Below are 20,207 nucleotides of genomic sequence, written 5' to 3' on the forward strand. Positions count from 1 at the left end.
TGGGAGTCTAGGGTTACTTCTAGCACCCTGGCATGAGGGGAGGGACTGATGATTGTGTTATTGATCTTAATGGAGAAGTTAGGGGAGGGGGCAAGGGCTGGAGGGAATACTAAGAGGTCAGTTTTGGAAAGACTGAGTTTGAGGAAGTGGAGTGACATCCATGCCGGTATGTCGCTTAGTAGGTTAGTAATGCGAGAGGAGACTGAAGGGGTGAGGTGAGGGGTAGAAAGATAGATTTGTGTGTCATCAGCATGGAGATGGTACTTAAAGCCATGGGGGTTTATCAAGTGACCAAGGGAGGAGGTGTAGATGGAGAAGAGTAGGGGCCCAAGGAAGGAACCTTGAGGGACCCCTACAAAAAGAGGGAGTGAAGAGGGGGAGCCAGAGTTATAAGTAACGCTGAAGAAGCGCTGCGATAGGTAGGAGGAGAACCAGCAGAGAGCAGAGTCTCGGAGGCCAAGAGAGTGGAGTTTTTTGAGGAGGAGGGGATGGTCAACCATATCAAAAGCTGCAGAGAGGTCGAGTAGTAATAGTATGGAGTAGTGGCCATTGGTTTTAGCAGTTAGTAGATCATTAATGAGTTTTAATAGGGCAGTTTCAGTGGAGTGTAGTGAGCGAAAGCCAGACAGTAAAGGGTCAAGAAGGTTGTTGTCAGTGAGATAGGAGCTCAGGCGATTGTAGACTAGGCGTTCTTAGAGTTTAGAGGTAAATGGGAGCAGGGAGATGGGTCTTAAGTTGTTCAGGTTGGTGGGGTCCAGGGAGGGCTTTTTAAGTATGGGAGTGATGTGTGCTTGCTTTAGAGGGAGGGAAAGGCACCAGTAGAGAGGGAGAGATTGAAGATGTGAGTGAGGGAGCATAGGACGGAAGAAGAGGGTGACCGTAGTAGTTTTGAGGGGACAGGATCCAGGGGGCAGGTAGTGAAACAGGCTTCTGTGAAAACCTTAGTGACCTCTTCAGGAGTAGCAAGGTCAAAAGAGGAAAGGGTTGAGGGAAGTTTAGTATAAGGTATGCTAAGTGGGATGGATGTCTGTACAGTGGCGATGCCCCTACGAATTGCATCAGTCTTGCTTTTGCAATGATTTGCAATCTTGTGAGCAGTGAGTGAGGTGCTGGGTGGAGGTGAAGGTGGAGAAAGTAGAGAGTTAAAAGTAGAGAAGTGACGACGAGGACTGGATGATAGGCTATTGATGAGAGTGACAAAGTAGGCTTGTTTGGCAGCATGGAGGGAGGAATTGTATGTAAAGAAAGCAGATTTATATAGGGTGAATGCTTGTTGAGATTTGGTTTTATGCTACAATCGCTCCAGCGCACGACTATGTCGTTTAAGATTTCTGGTGTCGTCAGTCTGCCAAGGTTGTAATGGTCGGGGCCTAATGCTTCGTGTTGTTAGAGGAACAAGTGAGTCTAGGGTGGATGAAAGCAAACTGTTGTAGACAGTAGTGGCCAGGTGAGGGCAGGACAGGGGAGAGATTCTGTCATAAAGTTGGTCAGTTGCAGAGTGGAAAGGAGCAGGGTTCAAGTTGTAAAGGTTTCTGCAGGTAATTGTTTGCTGCTTGGAGGAATAAGTGTTTGAAGATGAGGACACTGTGAAGGTGATGAGATTGTGATCAGAGAAAGGAAAGGGGGTGTTTGTGAGATTGTAGGGAGTGCAAAGATGGGAGAAAACAAGGTCTAATGTATTCTCATCAGAGTGAGTGGAGGACTGTATACATTGTGCTAATGCAAAAGATGAGGTTAGGTTGAAGACTTGGGATGTAGCCGGGTTGTTGACATTAATGGGGATGTTAAAATCTCCAAGAATGATAGTGGGTAGTTCAGAGGAGAGAAAGTAGAGTAGCCAGGCAGAGAAAGCAACAAGAAAGCGTGACACCGGTCCAGGAGGCCGATAGATCACTGCAATCCTCAGAGAAATGGGAGAAAACAGCCGAATGCAGTGAGTCTCGAAAGAAGAGAAGCATAGAGAGGGAGGGTTAGGGAGGACTTGAAAAGTTCTCAGTGGGGATAGAAGCAAACCAACCCCTCCTCCTTTCCGACCACTGGGTCTGGGTGAGTGGGTCCAAAGAAGGCCTCCATAGGAAAGTGCTGCGGGAGAAGAAGAATCTGCTGCTTGAAGCCAGGTTTCTGTAATTGCTAGTAGGTTAAGGGAGCGGGAGACAAAAAGGTCATGGACAGAGGTGAGCTTATTGCAACCAGAGCAGACATTCCAGAGTGCAGATGAAAAAGAGAGGGTGGTTTTTTGGAGCATGGGGATTGATATTAAATTGAGGGGATTGCAGCTATTCCTGGAGGGTGGCTGGTGTGGGGGTGAGATACTGGAGGACCAGGGTTTGGGGCGATATCCCCAGAGGTTAGGAGAAGAAGAAGGTTGAGGAAAGTAACATGGGAGCGGGATGTACACGAGTGTAAATGCCTTCCAGTCCTGTTGTTTGGGACAGCAGGTGAATGAAGTAACAGCAGGAGGTGATGAGAGCAGTAGTAGGGAGATGGTAGCAGTGAGGGTGAGATGTGTAATCTTTGGGGTGGAGCAGAGGGGTAAGGAAAGGAGATTTTGGAAACGCAGGATAGTAATATGAAAAGGAGGAGTAGAGACGGCATATTTAAAGATAGGTGGAGTGGGAATCAGACTTGTAGGAGATGTTTCCCAGGGTGTTTGCTTGCAGTCCATCCAGCATGCAGTAGAGTTCTTTGCTGTATCTTCCTGCTGCTTGAGTTATCCTGCTTGAGTTAACCTGCTGTGTTCAACTGCTGCTGATTCGCACTCCTGCAAAAACCGCACTCACGCACAAAACTGCACTCCATCTGTGACTGTGCCCCCTATCTGTGACCTCCCCACATGAGCTGATCTAAATTTATAGGGAGATGGTCAAATGAGCAACTCTTCTCCGCCCCAATTAAGAACTGATAAGGATCACATGAATTGGGGGCATGTTTCTCAAACACAGACCAGACACAGGCCAGAGTAATAAAAGAAGTGCAGCAAGAGGTGAGAATCTATCAACAAACAGACCAAAATATATACACTTTTTGTTCAGAGATAGCAGAAGTCTATGCGTTGTTGAAATTACAGTTTAGAGTGGAGGTGAGAGCAGCAATTTACCCAGAGATTGCAGAAGTCTATGCTTCCATTTGAAAAAATGTTGAGTTCTAGGATAGTACATAAACATGTAACCTCTAGGATATATAAGATCCTTATTGAATGGATGGGATCTGAACCTCCGCTATTTTTAGAGAAATGGGAAAGAGAATTGGGTACAAAAATGAATGAGCAACAGAAGAATAAAATGTTTAAGTTAATGCCTGGGGTGGTGAATATGAACACAGTAGAAATGAACTATAAATGTTTAACTAGATGGTATTTTACACCAAGTGTGGCACATAAACAAAGTGAAGAAATGTCACCACTATGCTGGAGGGGATGTGGGGGAAGGGGGACAATGGCCCACACATGGTGGGAGTGTTAAAAAAATACAGGGGTATTGGCAAGGCACAATTCAATATATACAGGAGATTTTGTGGATAACTATTCAAAAGGAACCGTGGGTGTTTCCATTCTATGGGACAGAGGTGTCAATGAAACAATATAAAAATAGCATATTATACCATCTAATCAGTGCTGCAAAAGGTTTAATCCCCAAATTTTGGCAGGCACGGCACCCTCCAACAATGAGGGACTGGATAGACAGGATTGAGTATATAAATAAGATGGAGGAGCTATACCATATAGATGAAGATAGAATGGAAACATTTAGAAAAGACTGGAGTAGGTGGTATGATTTTAAGACATCTGAAAAATACCTTGAAGCGATGGGTGCCCCGGTAGTAGAGTTGGAGAATTAAACTGAATAAATGGACAGTTGCAAAGTGAAGAGAGCATATAGGGCTTAGCCTGAGATTGGTAAACAGGGTAGGAAAGAAATGGAAAGAATTATTTGGACAGGGGTAATTTATTGGGGAGGGAGGGATAAGAGGGGGTCGAAGTAGGGGTAAATAAGTTATTTGGATTGTATGTGTTTTGATAAATATATATTTATGTTGATCTATGTATTGAAATAAAATTTAATAAAAGACATGAATTTAAAAAAAATAAAACTTAATGGACTTAAAGTTCTAACAAAAAAAGAAAAACAGTAAACAGTACAATGCTTCAAGATCAGCGCTGGTGGAAAGGGGAAAGACAGAAAACTGCTAGATCCCCCCATCAACACAGTCAGTGTTGATGGGGGAATCTCTCCTGCAGTGCTATTGTGTCCTTCCTGGTAGTGGCTGGTGGCTATAGCCACTGGCAGTGATAACAATGAAGAGATCTGACAGGTTGGTTGTACTGAAGTTGATCAATGCATTGACTGCAGTACAACCAGCCTGCCCATAGATGGAATAAATCAAAGACAGGCCGAGATTCGATCCATCTCTGGCCAGCTTTAGTTTTGGACAGAGTAGTGAAGGGTTAGGCAGGCTATCAGGTTTTTAACTGTTATACAGAGCTCTGTAAGCAAGATTTACCATTACTTCCTGCCCATCTGACAATGTTTTACCAGAAAGAAAATGCAGGGAACTCTTTAACAGCAGCACACACAGAAATTAAAATGCTCTATTTTAGTCGAGTAAGAGAAAGCTAAATCCCTTCTTTGATTTTTATTTCTGTCTATGTTGCTGAAAGCGAGTCTAGAACAGAGTCCCAGAGAGCAGAAATTACTAGACAGGGAGTTCTAATCTTGCCACACTCTATACAAAATTAGAAAAAAAAATAGATTTTTGCTTGACAAATACTGTAAGGCTTTCAGCAACATGATTGAACGTTTGATTTTACTTTGCTGCAAAGCAAGACAGCGCAGTACAGGCTCATTGATCGTTTTATGACACTAAACACAAACAGATGTTTAGACAATGCTTTCTTTTCAAGTTAAACAAAACTCTAGATTTCTCTGATACTCTTCCTACAACTTGTTGCTGCCAAGGATCCCCACACTGAGACTTGTTACAGGTACTAGCACTCTCCTCTCAGCTGTTCTGAGTCACCAATAATGTAAAAACCAAAGGCTTTATTATGCATGGTTAAGCATTGTGTGTAAACCTCCTGCTCTACATGTTTCACCTAAGACTTTATCATTGGCATTATTAATATATTTTATGACATAACTGTCTATATGATTGCTGCTTGACTAGAAAATGCCCGCTCTGGTGCATGAAACACTGTGGTTGGTTTACTAAAACTGGAGAGTGCAAAATCTGGTGCAGCTGTGCATGATAGCTAATCAGCTTCTAACTTCAGCTTGTTAAATTAAGCTTTTACAATAAATACCAGATTTTGCTCTCTCCAGTTTTAGTAATTCAACCCCACCAGGGTTCCTAGACAAGTCATTGTTTGAATTTGAGACAATGGGGGGGATTTACAAAAGCTGGTTCACTCAGAATCTTGCGCACTTCTGAGTGGAAATCAATCAGCTTGCAGGTTTTATTGCTAAAGCCTAATTGAACAAGCTGAGGTTAGAAGCTAGTTGGCTACTATGCACAGGTGCATGAGATTCTGAGTGAACCAGCTTTCGTAAATCTCCCCCGTTGTCTCAAGTTCAAACAATGACTTGTCTAGGATTGTAGATGCAGGGGTTACAAATACAAAAACCTAAGTTGCCAAGAGTACTTCTTTCTGCAGAACAATCCTCATTTTGCATATTGTTCTGCACTATGTATTTCAGGTTACACCAAGTAGTACACAAGTATGTGTTGTCATGTATAAGGGATGATGATTAGTAAGTATCGCCACAGCAATGAGTTCAATGATGCTTTTCCAGAGAGAGACATTTATTTGGTTCCAGAATAGTCCACAAGATACTTGCAACAGATGACAAAATCCAGCAGAATATTTTTTAAATATTACAATGGATAGCAGTCCTCAGAGTCTCATCTAAAATACTTCACACCAAGCATAGAGCCACTACACATAGAGTTGGTCTGTGTGGAGGGGTGTAGCTAGTTCAGTTCATGAGTGGGAGATGGCACGAAAACATCCCGTCCACCCGCTCTGTGATTGGTGACATCAGATTGCAGTTCTGGAAGTCATGGCAGTTGGCATGCGGGTTGGAGTCTTTGAAAGCAATTGTTTTGGTTGTAATAAAAAGTAGTTAGGGACCCATCTTGAGCATGACACCCACTCTTCAGCAATGTCAATTTGTAGTGATCTAGTACTTTATGGATCATGAATTGTCTGTGGACAGTTTGCTATATTGTCCACAAGGTGGTGTAATCCAGCTAGTGGCCTAAACATATGAAGTATTCTTGCAGATACATGGATCTGGTTTTGTCCAATAGTGCCTCCAAGGACCATAAAACCACTACCACTTTTACAGTATAATTGTCAGTTGTTTTTTTAACAGTTGTGTAAGAGACATTTTTTATAGCTTTGTAATAAATGGCTGTTATGGCCATTTAACTCTAGTCTACGTGTTTGCTAATGGATACATGGATACAGTCAGGATTGGCATGGGCAAGCAGTGAGTTAAGTAAATACATCCTGTGTGAAGTACTCTAGTTATTGATCCAGGAAGGAAGCAAACTTGTAAACAAGGTATATATATAGGAGCTAAATGTTATTGATAATCTCATTGGTTGTGAAGAGATTTAAAAGCAGGCAGACTGTTAGGCCCCTTTCACATTGATGATCCAATGGTGTCCCACTGTCAGTTTTTCAGGTGGACCCAATCGGGCCATCCATAGACCTCTGGCATCTGATCTGATCCTGTATGCCAAAAACAAATGGATGGGGATCCGTTCCCCATCCATCTGGCGGATCGGATGACAGTCAGGTGGAACAGACAGGCTGTCTGTTTTCATCCAACTGCACCATAGGAAAAAACAGGCTGTGTCTGTGTCCACTCTGCAGCAGCAGAGTGGACACAGACCTGTCATCTGCTTGCTCAGCGGGGATCAGCGGAGAGATCCCCCACTGAGCAAACATATCTGAAAGGGACCTTATGGTTTGTTACACAAAGTACCCATGCTCCTTTCAGGAGGACTATGTAGAGAAATTTGAATCTTTTTTTCTGCTGTTTGGGACTGATTTTATTGCACATAATTTTGTCTGCATAAGAGTTGTAAAAGTTCAAGGTTGTAAGTTCCTTTAGGACAGAAATAGTCAAATTAACTTTTTATAGAGTGTCAAAATAGTTTGTAACTATACAGTATAATGAGGATTTCTGAACAGTGTCTAAAATATTAATGTAATTATAGAAGTATCCAAAATCCTTTTTTTGCTCATACTCTTCAACTTCAGTCAAAGATTTTATAAGGAGTCCTTGTTCAGATGGCAACCTACCTCCACTGGGTTGCCCAGCAAAAAAGTGAATGGTTTAGGTTGCCTAACAATCCGCACAGCTTTGTTGAGTATTGTTATGGTATGTGCAGGGGACAATGCTGCTTTTCCGTTAATAAGGGTAGTGCTTAGTGCCTAACCATTGGATTAATGAAGTAGTCACTGACGTTGGAGCAAAGGCTCTTGCTAAGTAATTGCAACCAATAGCGTATTGGCAGGATGCCAGACTCCAAACTCCAATTTCTCATCTTTAAGTTGACCTCCCAGGAAGTGAACCTGGTGGGTTGTAGTTGGATGGCACAAAAGGCTAGAGGTCTAAAGAAGCTCAGCAAACATTTTGTAATGTTGCATTGTCTGGAGAATGCTCCATGTATTCACAATCTTCAATGTTTTACTTTTGATGTCTCTGTTCTTTATTATCTACATTGTTCAATAAGTTTGTCAATGAAGTTGAATTGCTTAGCTTCTAGATCTCATATCTTAAGTTATATGTTACTGTACTAGAATTTATGTTTTAAAAATGAGCAAAAAAAAACAAAGAAATAGTAAAGGAGAACATTTAACCTTTGTTGCTGTTATAATAGAACCAAAAGGCCTAACTAGTGAAAACAGAGGGAGCTTTTTACCAATAAGGAGGGCCCAGCAGAGATCAAATCTGATCTGAAATGTAAGTGTTGAGCCTAGTGTCTGCAAAGTCATTGAGGACAGAGCTTGTAAATTAGGGAAATGAGCAGCAGAAAAATATGAGAAGCTTTAGGGAAAACGTTTGCCACAGAGCACCCTAAAAAGACATTACATCTTGCCTAAAGTTTTAGGCGCAGTGAAAGTGTTCCCCTTTTTAGTCTGAGTTTCAATTTAGAATTATATTATGTTCTTGTAGTCTTTGATTTTTCTTTTTGTTATATTTAAATTAAAACTCATGGTGCTTTTAGTTCCAATATTAATTAAGATCGAGACATCACAGAATTGCTTTAATATAGTCTGTCTGCTTGGAGCTGGCATAAACACATAAATGAAATGGATGTTCACGTTTTAGAATATTTATGGTTGGAAAGTTCTCCATCTGCAAAGAATATTATATTTACGTTTGGAATGGAATACAGTGTGGTGGAAACTGATTTTATTCAGCAGTCTACAACTACTTTCCTTAGGATCTTGTTAATAGGAAGAAAATCTGCAGTCATTTCAAAGTGCAAGTCTATATAGTATGAGTTAAGATCATTAGCTTACATACGTGAACATCATATCATCACATAATCACTGTACATTGGGAAAGACTGATTTTGGCACCAAAAGTTTACATTTCATTTGCTAGATAATATTATAGAGTGCAATGCTTTATAGCTGTTATAGTAAAAGTGTATTAGATTAAATAAAGGGATCCTGTCAGTCTTTAAAAAAAACCCATATCTTTCTACACCCCTTTGAAACTAGTTTTACTTTGTTTTCACATTTCTAGTAATAAGGTTTGCTACAGTTACAAACTCCAAGTGCTTAATATTCTATTGCCTTCTTCTTTGAGTAGAATAGTTTAAAGTTTAAAGTTTTCGGTGTCCTCTCAAGATTTCCTCTCACTTCCAGCTGTAAAGACATGACAAAAAGTGAGAAAAAAACTCTGCAAAGTGAAAGTCCTTCTTAAACATTTGTCACTGGAACAGGTATGTAGGTAAGGGTTACTTCCCCTTTAACTGTAAACCCACCCTATAGGCAGGGAGTAAAATAATTCCCTTTCCTAAAGGAGAAGTACAGCCATAGCTCTTTTGGCTGTACTTCTTCTATGGATCACAGCAGTGCAGTTCGTTCTGCACTCCTGTGACCTGTTTTCAGCTGACAGTGGGCTGAAGCCTGCTGTCAGCTGACATCACTCAGCTTGTCCAGGCTGGAGAAATATCCCAACTTTAAAGTCAGGATTCACCTCAGAGTCCGGAGCGCCACCTGGCTCAGCCTCTCAGTGATCTTCTGAGAGCCTGAGCCAGCTACTCCCTCACTCCACAGCCCAGCGCTCCAGTGAGTGCTGCGGGATACAAAGCAGATAGCAGTGACTGACAGCGGCTGTGAGAACGCAGTGATCAGTGGTCATGTGATCGCCGAGTTCTCACACTTAGTACCAGCTGGGAACAGCTGGACATCTCACTGATACTGCATCCACCTAGGTGTGTGTAATTTGGAAATAAAACCCAAAGCCATACTTCTCTTTTAAGGGATAGGTGGAACTTAGAGTCAGAGAGAGGCACACAGGAGGCCTTAAACCCCTGAATGGGACATCATTAGTAGTGATGTTTATTTAACCATGAGTACTGCAATACTTCCTCCACTCTGCTTGACATGTGAAGTGTTTCTGCTATTAGAATGTTACCCATTATCTGGACTGTACTATGATACTGTCGTGGAATGTTCACAGTTATTTCAAAGTAAAAAAGATTCTGCCTCTGTGTGATGTATCGAAATAGAGCCATGCTTTGATTTAGTGTACATGACCAATACCTGAGGAAAAGAGTAAATGTATATATTTGTGCAAACTTGTTAGCCTCAAGAGTAGGTGGTGATTAGAGAAATGGAGTCACCCTCATGGCAGTGTGAACAGATATACCCATTGGTAGAATTCTCCTTACCTCTTTTTTTGGTGAAAATTTTAAAACTTAGTATTTTCCATCACATTTGTCCAAGTGACAACAGTAACAGGTGCAAAGAAGTATATTCACCCAAGTGGAAATACAGACAGTAATAAAAACTTGACCGAGGTTCTAACCTCTCACCACAATATGAACAAAATAACAAATATTTTGGCGAAATAAACTTTATTAGGTCCTTATAATTTGTTAGGCATTAGTCTTAACACAAGGAAATGAACTAAACACTGAACAAACCTTTATACACAAAGCACATATACTGAATGTTGTTGTGATTTGGAGACTATATACAGTGAAAATTTTTTTTTCAGATTCAACTCTAGACTCACAGTAATGAAAAATAGAGCATGGGACAACCTTTCAAACATTTTACAGTCCCTAAACACCCAGCTCTTTAAATGGCACATCTGTCTTCCTCTTTACCAGTGATCACCCAACAACCACATCCTATAACCTACAGCCTCTGCTGAGTGCAATATTTGCCTTCCTCTATGATTGAAAGCTTGTATGTGCAGGTTTCTGACTCTCGTCCTGTGTTCTCTGTTCCTATTTTTATATGAAGTTTTTGTTTTGAATGCCTTTAATCTGCACTACTTTGGTACAAGTTGTACTTTAAGGCATGCCCCACCCCCCTAAATGCAATCCAAAAGGTCCAATACTTACCTTCCTCCCCATTTCAGTATTCTTCACTGTTTGGCCCCGCTCAGAGCTGCAGAACCTTTCTTCTGAAAGCATCTCCACCGGGTCCTCTTCATCCTCTATATGCTGTCATGTGCCATATTCATTCCAATGTGGAGAGCTGCCATGAGTATGACTCCCAATAGAAATCAACGGGATTGTCGTACAGTTGCTCAAGATAAAGAGGACCCAGCAGGAACACTTTCAGAGGGAAGCCTGTGCAGCTATGACCAAGGATAAACCAAAGGTACAGTTGTATATCGCAGAATGATATGCTGGCATTTCATAAAATAAGGGCAATTCATAATGATGTATTTGTGGAGACAAATTTACTTGCCCATGCACAAGGCCCTAAATGTTATCATTAATATCAGTAATATTAGTAGTGTTAACAGTTATAGCTTATACAGCACCATCACGTCCCATGGCGTGGTACTTTGTACTCATTAGATAGCTGTAAAATCTATAAGAAAAGACTTGAGAATTGAAATATGTTTATGATTATAAATAAAGGAATAATTAGATAAATAACTGTTAAATTGATAACTGATAAATAATTGCAAGCAAGGTTTGTTTGAGTTAGGATGTTTGACACCAGCCATTACATCAACCAAAGCAAAGTAAAACACAATTCGGCTGTTGTGAATAGGGTCCATAAGAACATTTGGTAGATCTCTAGGTGGTTCTGTAAGTCCAGGACATATCTGTATGTCTTTCAGGTCATAGCTCTTACTATCAGAAGGAGTAAGTCACATCTCTCTATGACTAATACTTTGAAACTTATGAATGATAAAAACATTTTCCTTCAGACCTAAGAAAATGAGTGGTGACCACAGGCAGTGTGGTGTTTCCACTATGGGATCAACTCTTCTTGCCTGTGGATTTTGCAGCCCCCAGGCTTTGAGGATTCTTTCTATGGCTTGTGAGATGATAGTTTATTTACTCTCAGTTATAGCCACAAGCCCATGGGGTTCTTCCAGAGACGCATTAGCAGCAAGGTGTTAAATCACCTCTGCGGGCCTATTTAGGCTTGCAGTTATGAGCGTTTGTCCATTTGTGCACATGAATGAGTTAGGATTGTTTCTGTAATATTATCATACCATTTTGTTTATCTAATGTTACAAAATATTTAGTTTATTTATAGATATTAGTGCATAAAAGCTTTGCTTTATTCCAGTATATGGCCATACCTGGGTTACAGATTTTTTTGTATTTTTTTGGCATCTAGTCTGCTCTTTTTGCTTGCTTACATCTGGATCAACATAATCATTAAACCAGTCCAGTAAGTCAGAGAGACTTCCTACTGATCCCTATGCATCAACAACATGGTTAAACAGCTTCACAATTTTCTGTAGCAGATGACTATGTTAAAATATGGCTTTTTATTTTTGGACTTTAAGACACTGGTGCATATTGCAGAGTAATTATATTAGTAGTTCCTTGATCTAAAGATAATACAGCTTTTCTAAATTGCAGCACAGTTTGGCTGACTAACAAAGACAGCAAAGAAAGTCCCATTGCTGTCTATAGTTGGCAATCACATTTGTGGGCAGGGCTTAATGCACCCTAAAGAGGAACCCTAGACTCTAGTGCCCAACGGTGCGGGTAGAGGCCACTGTTATGAGACTATGAGCTTCGAAGCAAGCAAAACTTAATAAAACTTAACTTAAAACATAATTAACTCTTCATGTCTCATTCACTTTACAGCAATGTTTACTTGACTAACTCTACACAACCTTCCTTCCAGGGTGCAGAACATTTCAGGGGATGCATCAGAGCCTGTATCCCACTCTCCAGCTCAGGTTTGATGTCACCTCACTCCCAGTGATATGCTTCTTATATTAAGAATACATTTGCTGAAGTTCTCTACTCCTGAGAATCCTCCCTCACATACTTTCCCATGACATACAGGGGCTCTGCGGTGCGGGTCTGGTCCCAGCTATGGGGCATCGACCGCTAGGGAGGGAATTGTGGTTAGAAACTCTCTCACTAACAGAGCGCTGACCTGATGGGGCTTGAGAAGTACTGCAAAGAAGAATGTGAGAAATTGCCCAAAAATAGGTGTGCCAAGCTTGTAGCATCATACTCAAAAGGACTTAAAGCTGTAATTGGTGCTAAAGGTGCTTCAGCAAAGTATTGAGCAAAGGTTGTGAATACTTATGTACATGTGGTTTTTTTTCGTTTTTTAATTTTAATAAATTGCAAAGATTTCAAAATGAACTTCTTTCATGTTGTCATTATGGAGTATTGTTTGTAGAATGTTAAGGAAAAAAATTAATTTAATCCATTTTGGAATAAGGATGTAACATAACAAAATGTGGCAAAGCTGTGAATACTTTCTGGATGCACATATACCATAGTTTGTGGACTCTATAAATTTCCTGCAGATAACATAATATACACTGGTTTGGGTTATTTTCAGCAAAGGTATGTAGCAGAATACATTTTGACCTAAATTTATGAAGAACAATTATTTATTTGCAAAATTTTATGATAGAATCAAAGAAAAATGTTTTTTTTTTTAATTTTTAGGAAATAAAAAACCAGTGCAGATTAAACACCACCAAAAGAAACCTGTGTGAAAAATTATGAAAATTTAGTTTGGTTACAGCAATGCATGACCGTGCAATTGTGATTTAAAGTGCGACAGCACTGAAAGCTGAAAATTGGCCTGGGCAAGAAGGGGGTAAAAGTGCTTGGTATTTAAGTGGTTAAAGTGCAATATAGTTATTACAAAAAAAAATTGCAAGCAGACAGGCTTTTTATTGCAGAAGAGATAACATGTCACCTTCTTTCCAAAAAAAAAAAAATTATTTCCTGCCTGTCTGCAATCTTCTATAGAATGCATGCATAGATCAGTGTACAATCTTGGTTAGCCTTGGTGTTGGTCTAAATGACCTCCTGTGGCCATGCACCCAGGGCCTGCCAATTAAGATAGCCAAAATGCAGAATGCAAAAGAGACTAGGCGAAGATGTCAGTGCCAACGAGGGAGCTCAGGGATGTCACATGCCTGGGTGGAAGGAGGGGAAGGTGGATTTTATATTCAAATATTTTTATTAAAGGATTTTCACATACAAAACAATGTACATTAGCGTTAACATAAATGAGGTTCACATTCAGATATAATAGTCGGTATATGTAAGAAGGGTCCCCACCAATTGGCTGGGGAGGTTGTAGACTTGAGTCACGCTTACATGAGAGGTATGCTTGGAGTAGTGTGAACCATGCTGGGTTAGAAGTGAGGTTAATATTGGAGAGGGGACAATGGGGGAAGGGGGAAGGAAGAGGGCACCAGTCGAGTGCTTAGGTCATAGAATGGAATTATTTTGTAGTTATCATTTTATGGAGCAATTAGGGTTTTGTAACCATCGAGACCACTGCAATTTGAATTTGTGGTGTGAAGAATTATGGAAGGCTGTTCTTCTTTCCATCTCGCATTCGAGGTTAAGGTTGGATATGAGAGCTGAAAGAGAGGGAGTTTTAGTGGATTTCCACAATTTAGTGATATTGATTTTAGCCACTGCTAATATGTGGATAATGATGGTGCGTGCGTCTGTAGGGAATTTGTCTATTCCTATGTGTAGGAGAGCAAGAGAGGGGTTTGGGGTCACCGGGACTCCTGTGGTTGAGGAGATCAGTTGAAAGACTTTGTTCCAGTAGGATTTGAGGGATTAACATGTCCAAAGTAAATGTATAGTTGATCCTGTTTCTCCACATTGTCTCCAGCATGTAGATGAGTGTTGAGGGTAATATAGTGCGAGTTTAACAGGCATTAAATACCACTGGTGTAAACTTTTCATGTATGTTTCCTAGTGGGAACTACATTTAGAGACTTTGTGGGTGATGTTGGAGGTTCTTTCCCAGGTGTGTGGGCATATTGGCTGAAGGAGAATTTTCTCCCAATTGGTTAGGGAGATAGTGTGAAGTGTAAACTGTGCTTTGGTTATGAGCGTGTAGAAGGTCTAGATTCCTTTCTTTGGATATTGTGTCTTATGAAAGAATTGGTGTGCGGTAGCAGGGATTGTGAGTTTGAGTGGTATATTTATTTTGTGTAGAGAGTTAGCTATTCGCATGTAGGTAAAGTTTTCCTTGTCAGGAAGGTGGAATTTCTTCTGGAGAGTGGAAAATGAGTCTAAATTGTGGTTTGTGTATATGTCTTGAATAAAGGATATGCCTCAATTCTTCCACTGAGTCAGATTTAGATAGGGAGTGATGAAGTGTAAAATGGAAATTGGTGTAGGGATTCGTTTAGTATCTATATCTGACATGTTGGAAGTTAAGAGGTCGTACCAGGCGTGTAATGAGGCTTGTATACAAGGATGCTTGGATAGAAGTTGGGTTTGAAATGTTTGAGGTAGGAACAACATTTTATCAAGTGTGTGTGGTAGTTGAGGAGGAGTTTCCATGGTGTTCCATGTTTTTTCAGTGGTAGGGTGCCACCAGAAAAAGAGCTGGTCTAGAAGGGTGGCATTGTAGTATGATTTTATGTGCGGAATGCCCGCTCCTCTTTTAGAGGCTGGGCTTATTAGGAGGTTTGTAGAGCATCTAGGTTTTTGTGAGTTCCAGATGAATTTGGCTATTATTGGCTGGAGTTTGGAAAAAAAGATGCTGGGGACGGGAATGGGGAGTGTGCGGAATATATAAAGTATTTTGGATAATATGCACATTTTTAGGGTTGCTACTCTTCCCATTGTTGACAGAGTTGATGTACGTAGATTTTTAAGTTCTTGTGGGATGGTTTCAAGTAGTGGTTTGTGGTTGGCAGCATATAATTGGGTAGTTGTGGTGGTGAGTTTTATCCCAAGATAAGGGATGCTGTGGTGTTCCCAGGAGAAAGGGAAATGTTTAGTCAGCATATTCTGGATCTTAGCGGGTGTATAGAGATTTGAGATAGAGGATCTGGGTTCATTAAGTTTATAGTAAGAGACTTCTGCATAGTTCTTGAGATGCGTACGTAACGATTGGAGCGATTTATAGGGGTTGGTGATCATTAGGATGATATCGTCTGCAAAAAGGCTGATTTTGTGTTCTTTTTTAAGGTGGGTAATTCCTGTGAATGTTGGGTCATCTCTGAGTTTAGATGCTAACGGTTTGATGAGTAAGGTGAAAATTATGGAGGATAGGGGGCAGCCCTGTCTCATGCCGTTGGATATGAGGAAGGGTTGTGAAAGAGTACCATTAATTAGAACTTTGGCAGAAAGGTTGGAGTAGAGGGATAGGATTGCCGATAACATCCAATCTGTAATTCCAAATTTTTGGAGTGGAAGTTTCATGAATTGCCAGTGAATTTGGTCAAATGCTTTTTCAGCATTTAGAGACAAGAGTAATGAGGGTTGCCTAGTGGATTCAAGATTGTATAGGAGGGATATGATTTGTCTGGTTGCATCTGGTGCTTGTCGACCAGGGATAAATCCCACCTGGTCAGGGTGGATTAGTGTAGGTAGGAAGGGGAGCAATTTTTGGGAAATTATTTTGGCGTATAGTTTTATATCTGTGTTCAGAAGTGAGATGGGTCTGTAGTTCTGGACTACTTGGGGATCTTTACCCGGTTTTGGGATAGTTGTGATTATCGATTTGTAGCATTTCGATAGGGAATTCACCTGTAGAGGCAGCATGATTGAATAGAGCAGATAGGTGTGGTTTGAGGTTTGGTGCAAATGTTTTATAGAATTAGTTCGTGAAACCGTCATTTCCTGGTGATTTGTTTAGAGGTAAGGTTTTTATATTGTGTTCTACTTCTGCAGGAGAAATCTGAATGGAAAGAGATGTGAGTTGGGATGGTGTGAGTCACGGAAGATTAGTAGTAGTTAGGAAGTTTTGAATGGAAGCAGTTGTCGGTTGGGTTGTGGTTGGGTCATCTTTAATGTTGTATAGATTTTGGTAATAAGTTGCGAACGCGTTGGCTATGTCTTGCGGGTTTGTAAGTTGTGTGTGTGTGGCTGAGTGTTGAATTGTAGAGATTTTAGATTTGAGCCATTTTGTTTAATTATTTTCGTTAAAAGTGAGTTTGCTTTATTACCGAGTGCGTAGAATTTTGATTTTGTTTTTTGAAGGTTAAGGTCATATTTATGCAGTAAAATAGTTCACAGTTTGTTTCTATCTTGGGTCAGGGATGTGGATGTGGAGGGGTTTGGTTTTTTTTTGTTGATTTCTTCATTTAGTTTAATGGAGGTTAAAAGTTGGTCAATTTGTTGGGATCGTTGTTTATTGATACGGGAGTTTAGTTGTATGAGAATACCTCTCATGTAAGCTTTGTAAGCGGACCATATTGTGGTTATAGATATGTCGGGAGTAGAATTAAATTCGAAGAATAAGTTGTGGGCTTCCAGCAGGTGTTTCTGGTTATCTGGGTCCTTCAAAATTGTAGAATAGTCTCCAGATGGGTGGGATTGCTGATTATCTTCTAAGGATATGTTGATTGGAGCGTGGTCTGACCAGGTTATTGTACCAATTTTGGACGATATCACGTGTTGTAGTGTCCATTTGTCCGTGATGATAAAGTCTATTCTGGAGTAGGATAGGTGAGAAGGGGAATAGTAAGTATAGTCTCTCTCGTTGCTGTGCTGGCATAAAGGTCATGGTTGTGCAGAAAGTGGTTGAAGTTTAGGTTATGGGATCTTTTGTTGGAAGACGTGTCTAAAAGAGGATTGCCAATGACATTGAAGTCTCCGCCGATGAGGAGTCTGCCTTGTTTTTGAGTAGAGATGATGGAGTAAAGTTTATGGTAAAATTGCATATGATTGTTGTTAGGGCCATAGACATTAATTAGAGTGTAGAGAATGTCATTTATTTGGCAAATTAGGATGTGGTAGCGACCTTGGGGGTCAGTGATTTCCGGGATGCATCTTTGAGAGATAGAATGTCTTCGATGTTGTGGTGCAGATTGGGCTCAATCGATGAGTCAGGGAGGGTATTCCACGAAAATTTGTTGAAGGTGAATGTTAAAGTATAGTTGGTCGACTGATGGTGCCAGAGGGGAAGAGGAAGGTGGAAGGAAAAAAAAAATGAACTTGCGAACAATGCAAGTGACCTGAGTAGCTCGGCTTGCTACTTCAGAACTGGGGGGTTTGAACAGGCTTTGACCGTAAAGAAGGTCATGCCAAACATTTTCTTGTAGCACGAAAATTTTCTAGACTGGGCCGATCGCCAGAGGATAGTAGATCAGGGTATAACAATTGAGATGGAGTATTGGAGGTGTATAGGAGGTGTGCTGCGTTAGGATTCTTCTGCCTGCATAAGTTGGACATTAGTAGGTGTAGATTGCTGTGTGTCCACGGGTAGAATATTCCAAGCCTTAAGTAAGTCTAAGCCCGCTTCAAGGGTTTTGATTGCAAAGACTCTACCGTGTTTTTTCATGGTTAATTTGGTTGGGAAACCCCATTGATAGCCTATGCCGTGGTTTCTGAGGGCTTTGGTAATAGTAATCATCTTTTTTCGGTTAAGGAGCGTGGCTTTTGACAGGTCTGCGAATAGTTGAATATTTGCGTGTGATGGCGGGAGCGGAGGTGGGTTTCTGGCTGCCAACATGATTTTTTCTTTTATGTGGTAGAAATGAACACGCGCCAGAACATCTCTTGGGATGGATGCTGACAGAAATGAGGGTTTTGCTAGTCGGTGGGCTTGGTATATATCAAGCTCCAGGTCAGAGAGGGATGGGATGAGATGTTTTATATATTGTTGTATATAGTGTAGTAGCGCCTCATTAGTGACGTTTTCGGAGATACCTCTGAACTTTATATTGTTACGTCTTGAACGATCTTCCAGATCGGCTAATTTCAAATTGATTTGTTCGATGTCAGATGTGTGATCCGCGTGTGCGTCAATCAAATCATTATGCGCAATAATTATTTCTCCCATTCTGGATTCAATATGGTGCAATCTGTGTTCTTGTTGCTTAACCATGGTAGTAATTTATGCTAATGATGATGATAAATCACTATGCAGAGTTTGCCTGAGCGATAAGAGCATGTTTTTCATGCAAAGCTCGGTAATAGGCTGATCTGTTGCAGGGAATGTTTCTATTGCTGGTAGGTCAGTGTGAGGTTGAGGTGATGGATGGCTGAGGGCCTGGTAGGCAGAAGACTGCTCAGGGTCAAGACATGGTCTGGACTTGGCCGGGCTGCTCGTGGTGGGGGACATAGGGGGAGATGACTCACCAGGGTCCCCTGGATACAGCGGATATTGCAGTCTGGGATCGGTCTGCTGGGCTGTGTAGTCCCTCTCATGGGCTCTGCTATTCTGTGTATTACTGCCGCTGGCGCCATCTTGGATCCCTGAGGTGACAGCAGGGAAGAATTGGGTAAATTTTCCCAGTTGTCCCAGGGTTTTTCTCCTGCGGGGCATAGCTGGGGAGGTTTGCACACTGCTCCTGACAGTCGCTGTGGGGTTTATATCCCCTGGGGCAGGTGCGTGCCGCGTTCGTTCTGGCGGGTGGATGGAGCTGTCAAAGAAGCGTGTCCATCCAGGAGCCGGCCGCGCGTGCGCCCCGGGAAGGTGGATTTTAGTTTCGCTTGGTCACTGCAATGGATGTGAGTGTACTTCTAACATGAAAGAAAAGACAGTTAAGCTCTGCATATGGAAATGATTATTCAAGTGCACTGAGCCATGCTTTAAAAGGGATTTTTTCCTTCCATTGGAACAACTAGGGTTTAAAGGTACTGATAATGTAAAGTCTTGTGTTTTACCAGTTTATTTATTTTCTTTATTTTTGTTTGCGGTTATGCATGTGTCCTTTTTTTTAAACTGAGGAAGTAGTATAGTGACCTTGATGGCCCTAAATAGCATATAAATGACTGGCTGAAGAAATGTACATAACCTTTGTCAGATACATTGTAAAATGTATACATTTTTCTACCAAATATCTCACTAATTGCATGATGTGCCACTTTAATCTTCATTCAGAACAGAGACAGGTAAATATTTTCTGTTAGACTAGTGTTTTAAAGAAAGAAGAGCACTTTTTTTTAATGTGGAAATAGGTTAATGCTGAATGAATGAATGAATGGTATCATCCAGACCAGGATTTTAGTTTGTGGCTGTTTCTATTGATCTTGTATTTGTACTGAATTTCAGCTGTATTCATCCTGCTTACAGGACTTCAGTGATTTCTTTCTCTGTTTTGGTTTTCAGACTACAGAACAGGGCCCTGCTTCACTCAAATCACCAATCAGATGTGTCAGGGTCAGGTGACTGGTATCGTCTGTACAAAAACTCTCTGCTGTGCAACCATCGGACGTGCCTGGGGGCACCCATGTGAGATGTGCCCTGCACAACCACAGCCCTGCCGCCGTGGCTTCATTCCCAACATTCGCAGTGGAGCCTGCCAAGGTAAATAGCTTCAGGTTGATGTGTACTGTTTATTCAATACATTTATTTCCTCTATAGAGCATAAATCAGTACATTTGAATGTGAAAGTACCTGTCACTCTAGCTACTGATAAACGGTCTTTCCAGTGCATGTTTTTTTTATATAATTTCATAGCACAGCTTTATCCTCTACATAGTAATGTTTAAAACTAAATAAATACAAACAAATCATTAGTTATTAGTGAGAATTAATGCATGTTTTACAAGATATACATCCACTTAAAAGC

The 20,207-nt window shown here is 40.9% G+C and overlaps 1 protein-coding gene across 2 annotated transcripts in view; it reads left to right on the forward strand.

Moving 5' to 3' along the window:
• The window catches only part of FBN2 (fibrillin 2), a 289,154-nt gene that overhangs the window by 69,093 nt on the left and 199,854 nt on the right, over nucleotides 1-20,207 (forward strand). For both annotated transcript variants that reach the window (XM_089677738.1, XM_089677742.1), the window contains exon 6: nucleotides 19,745-19,942. In XM_089677738.1, coding sequence (XP_089533864.1) covers nucleotides 19,745-19,942 — 198 coding nt within the window. The remainder of the gene's footprint in view (nucleotides 1-19,744; nucleotides 19,943-20,207) is intronic.

This window comes from Staurois parvus, unplaced genomic scaffold, assembly GCF_062004578.1.
Source record: "Staurois parvus isolate SC_StPar_1 unplaced genomic scaffold, SC_StPar_1.0 ptg000014l, whole genome shotgun sequence".
Classification (NCBI taxonomy): Eukaryota; Metazoa; Chordata; class Amphibia; order Anura; family Ranidae; genus Staurois; species Staurois parvus.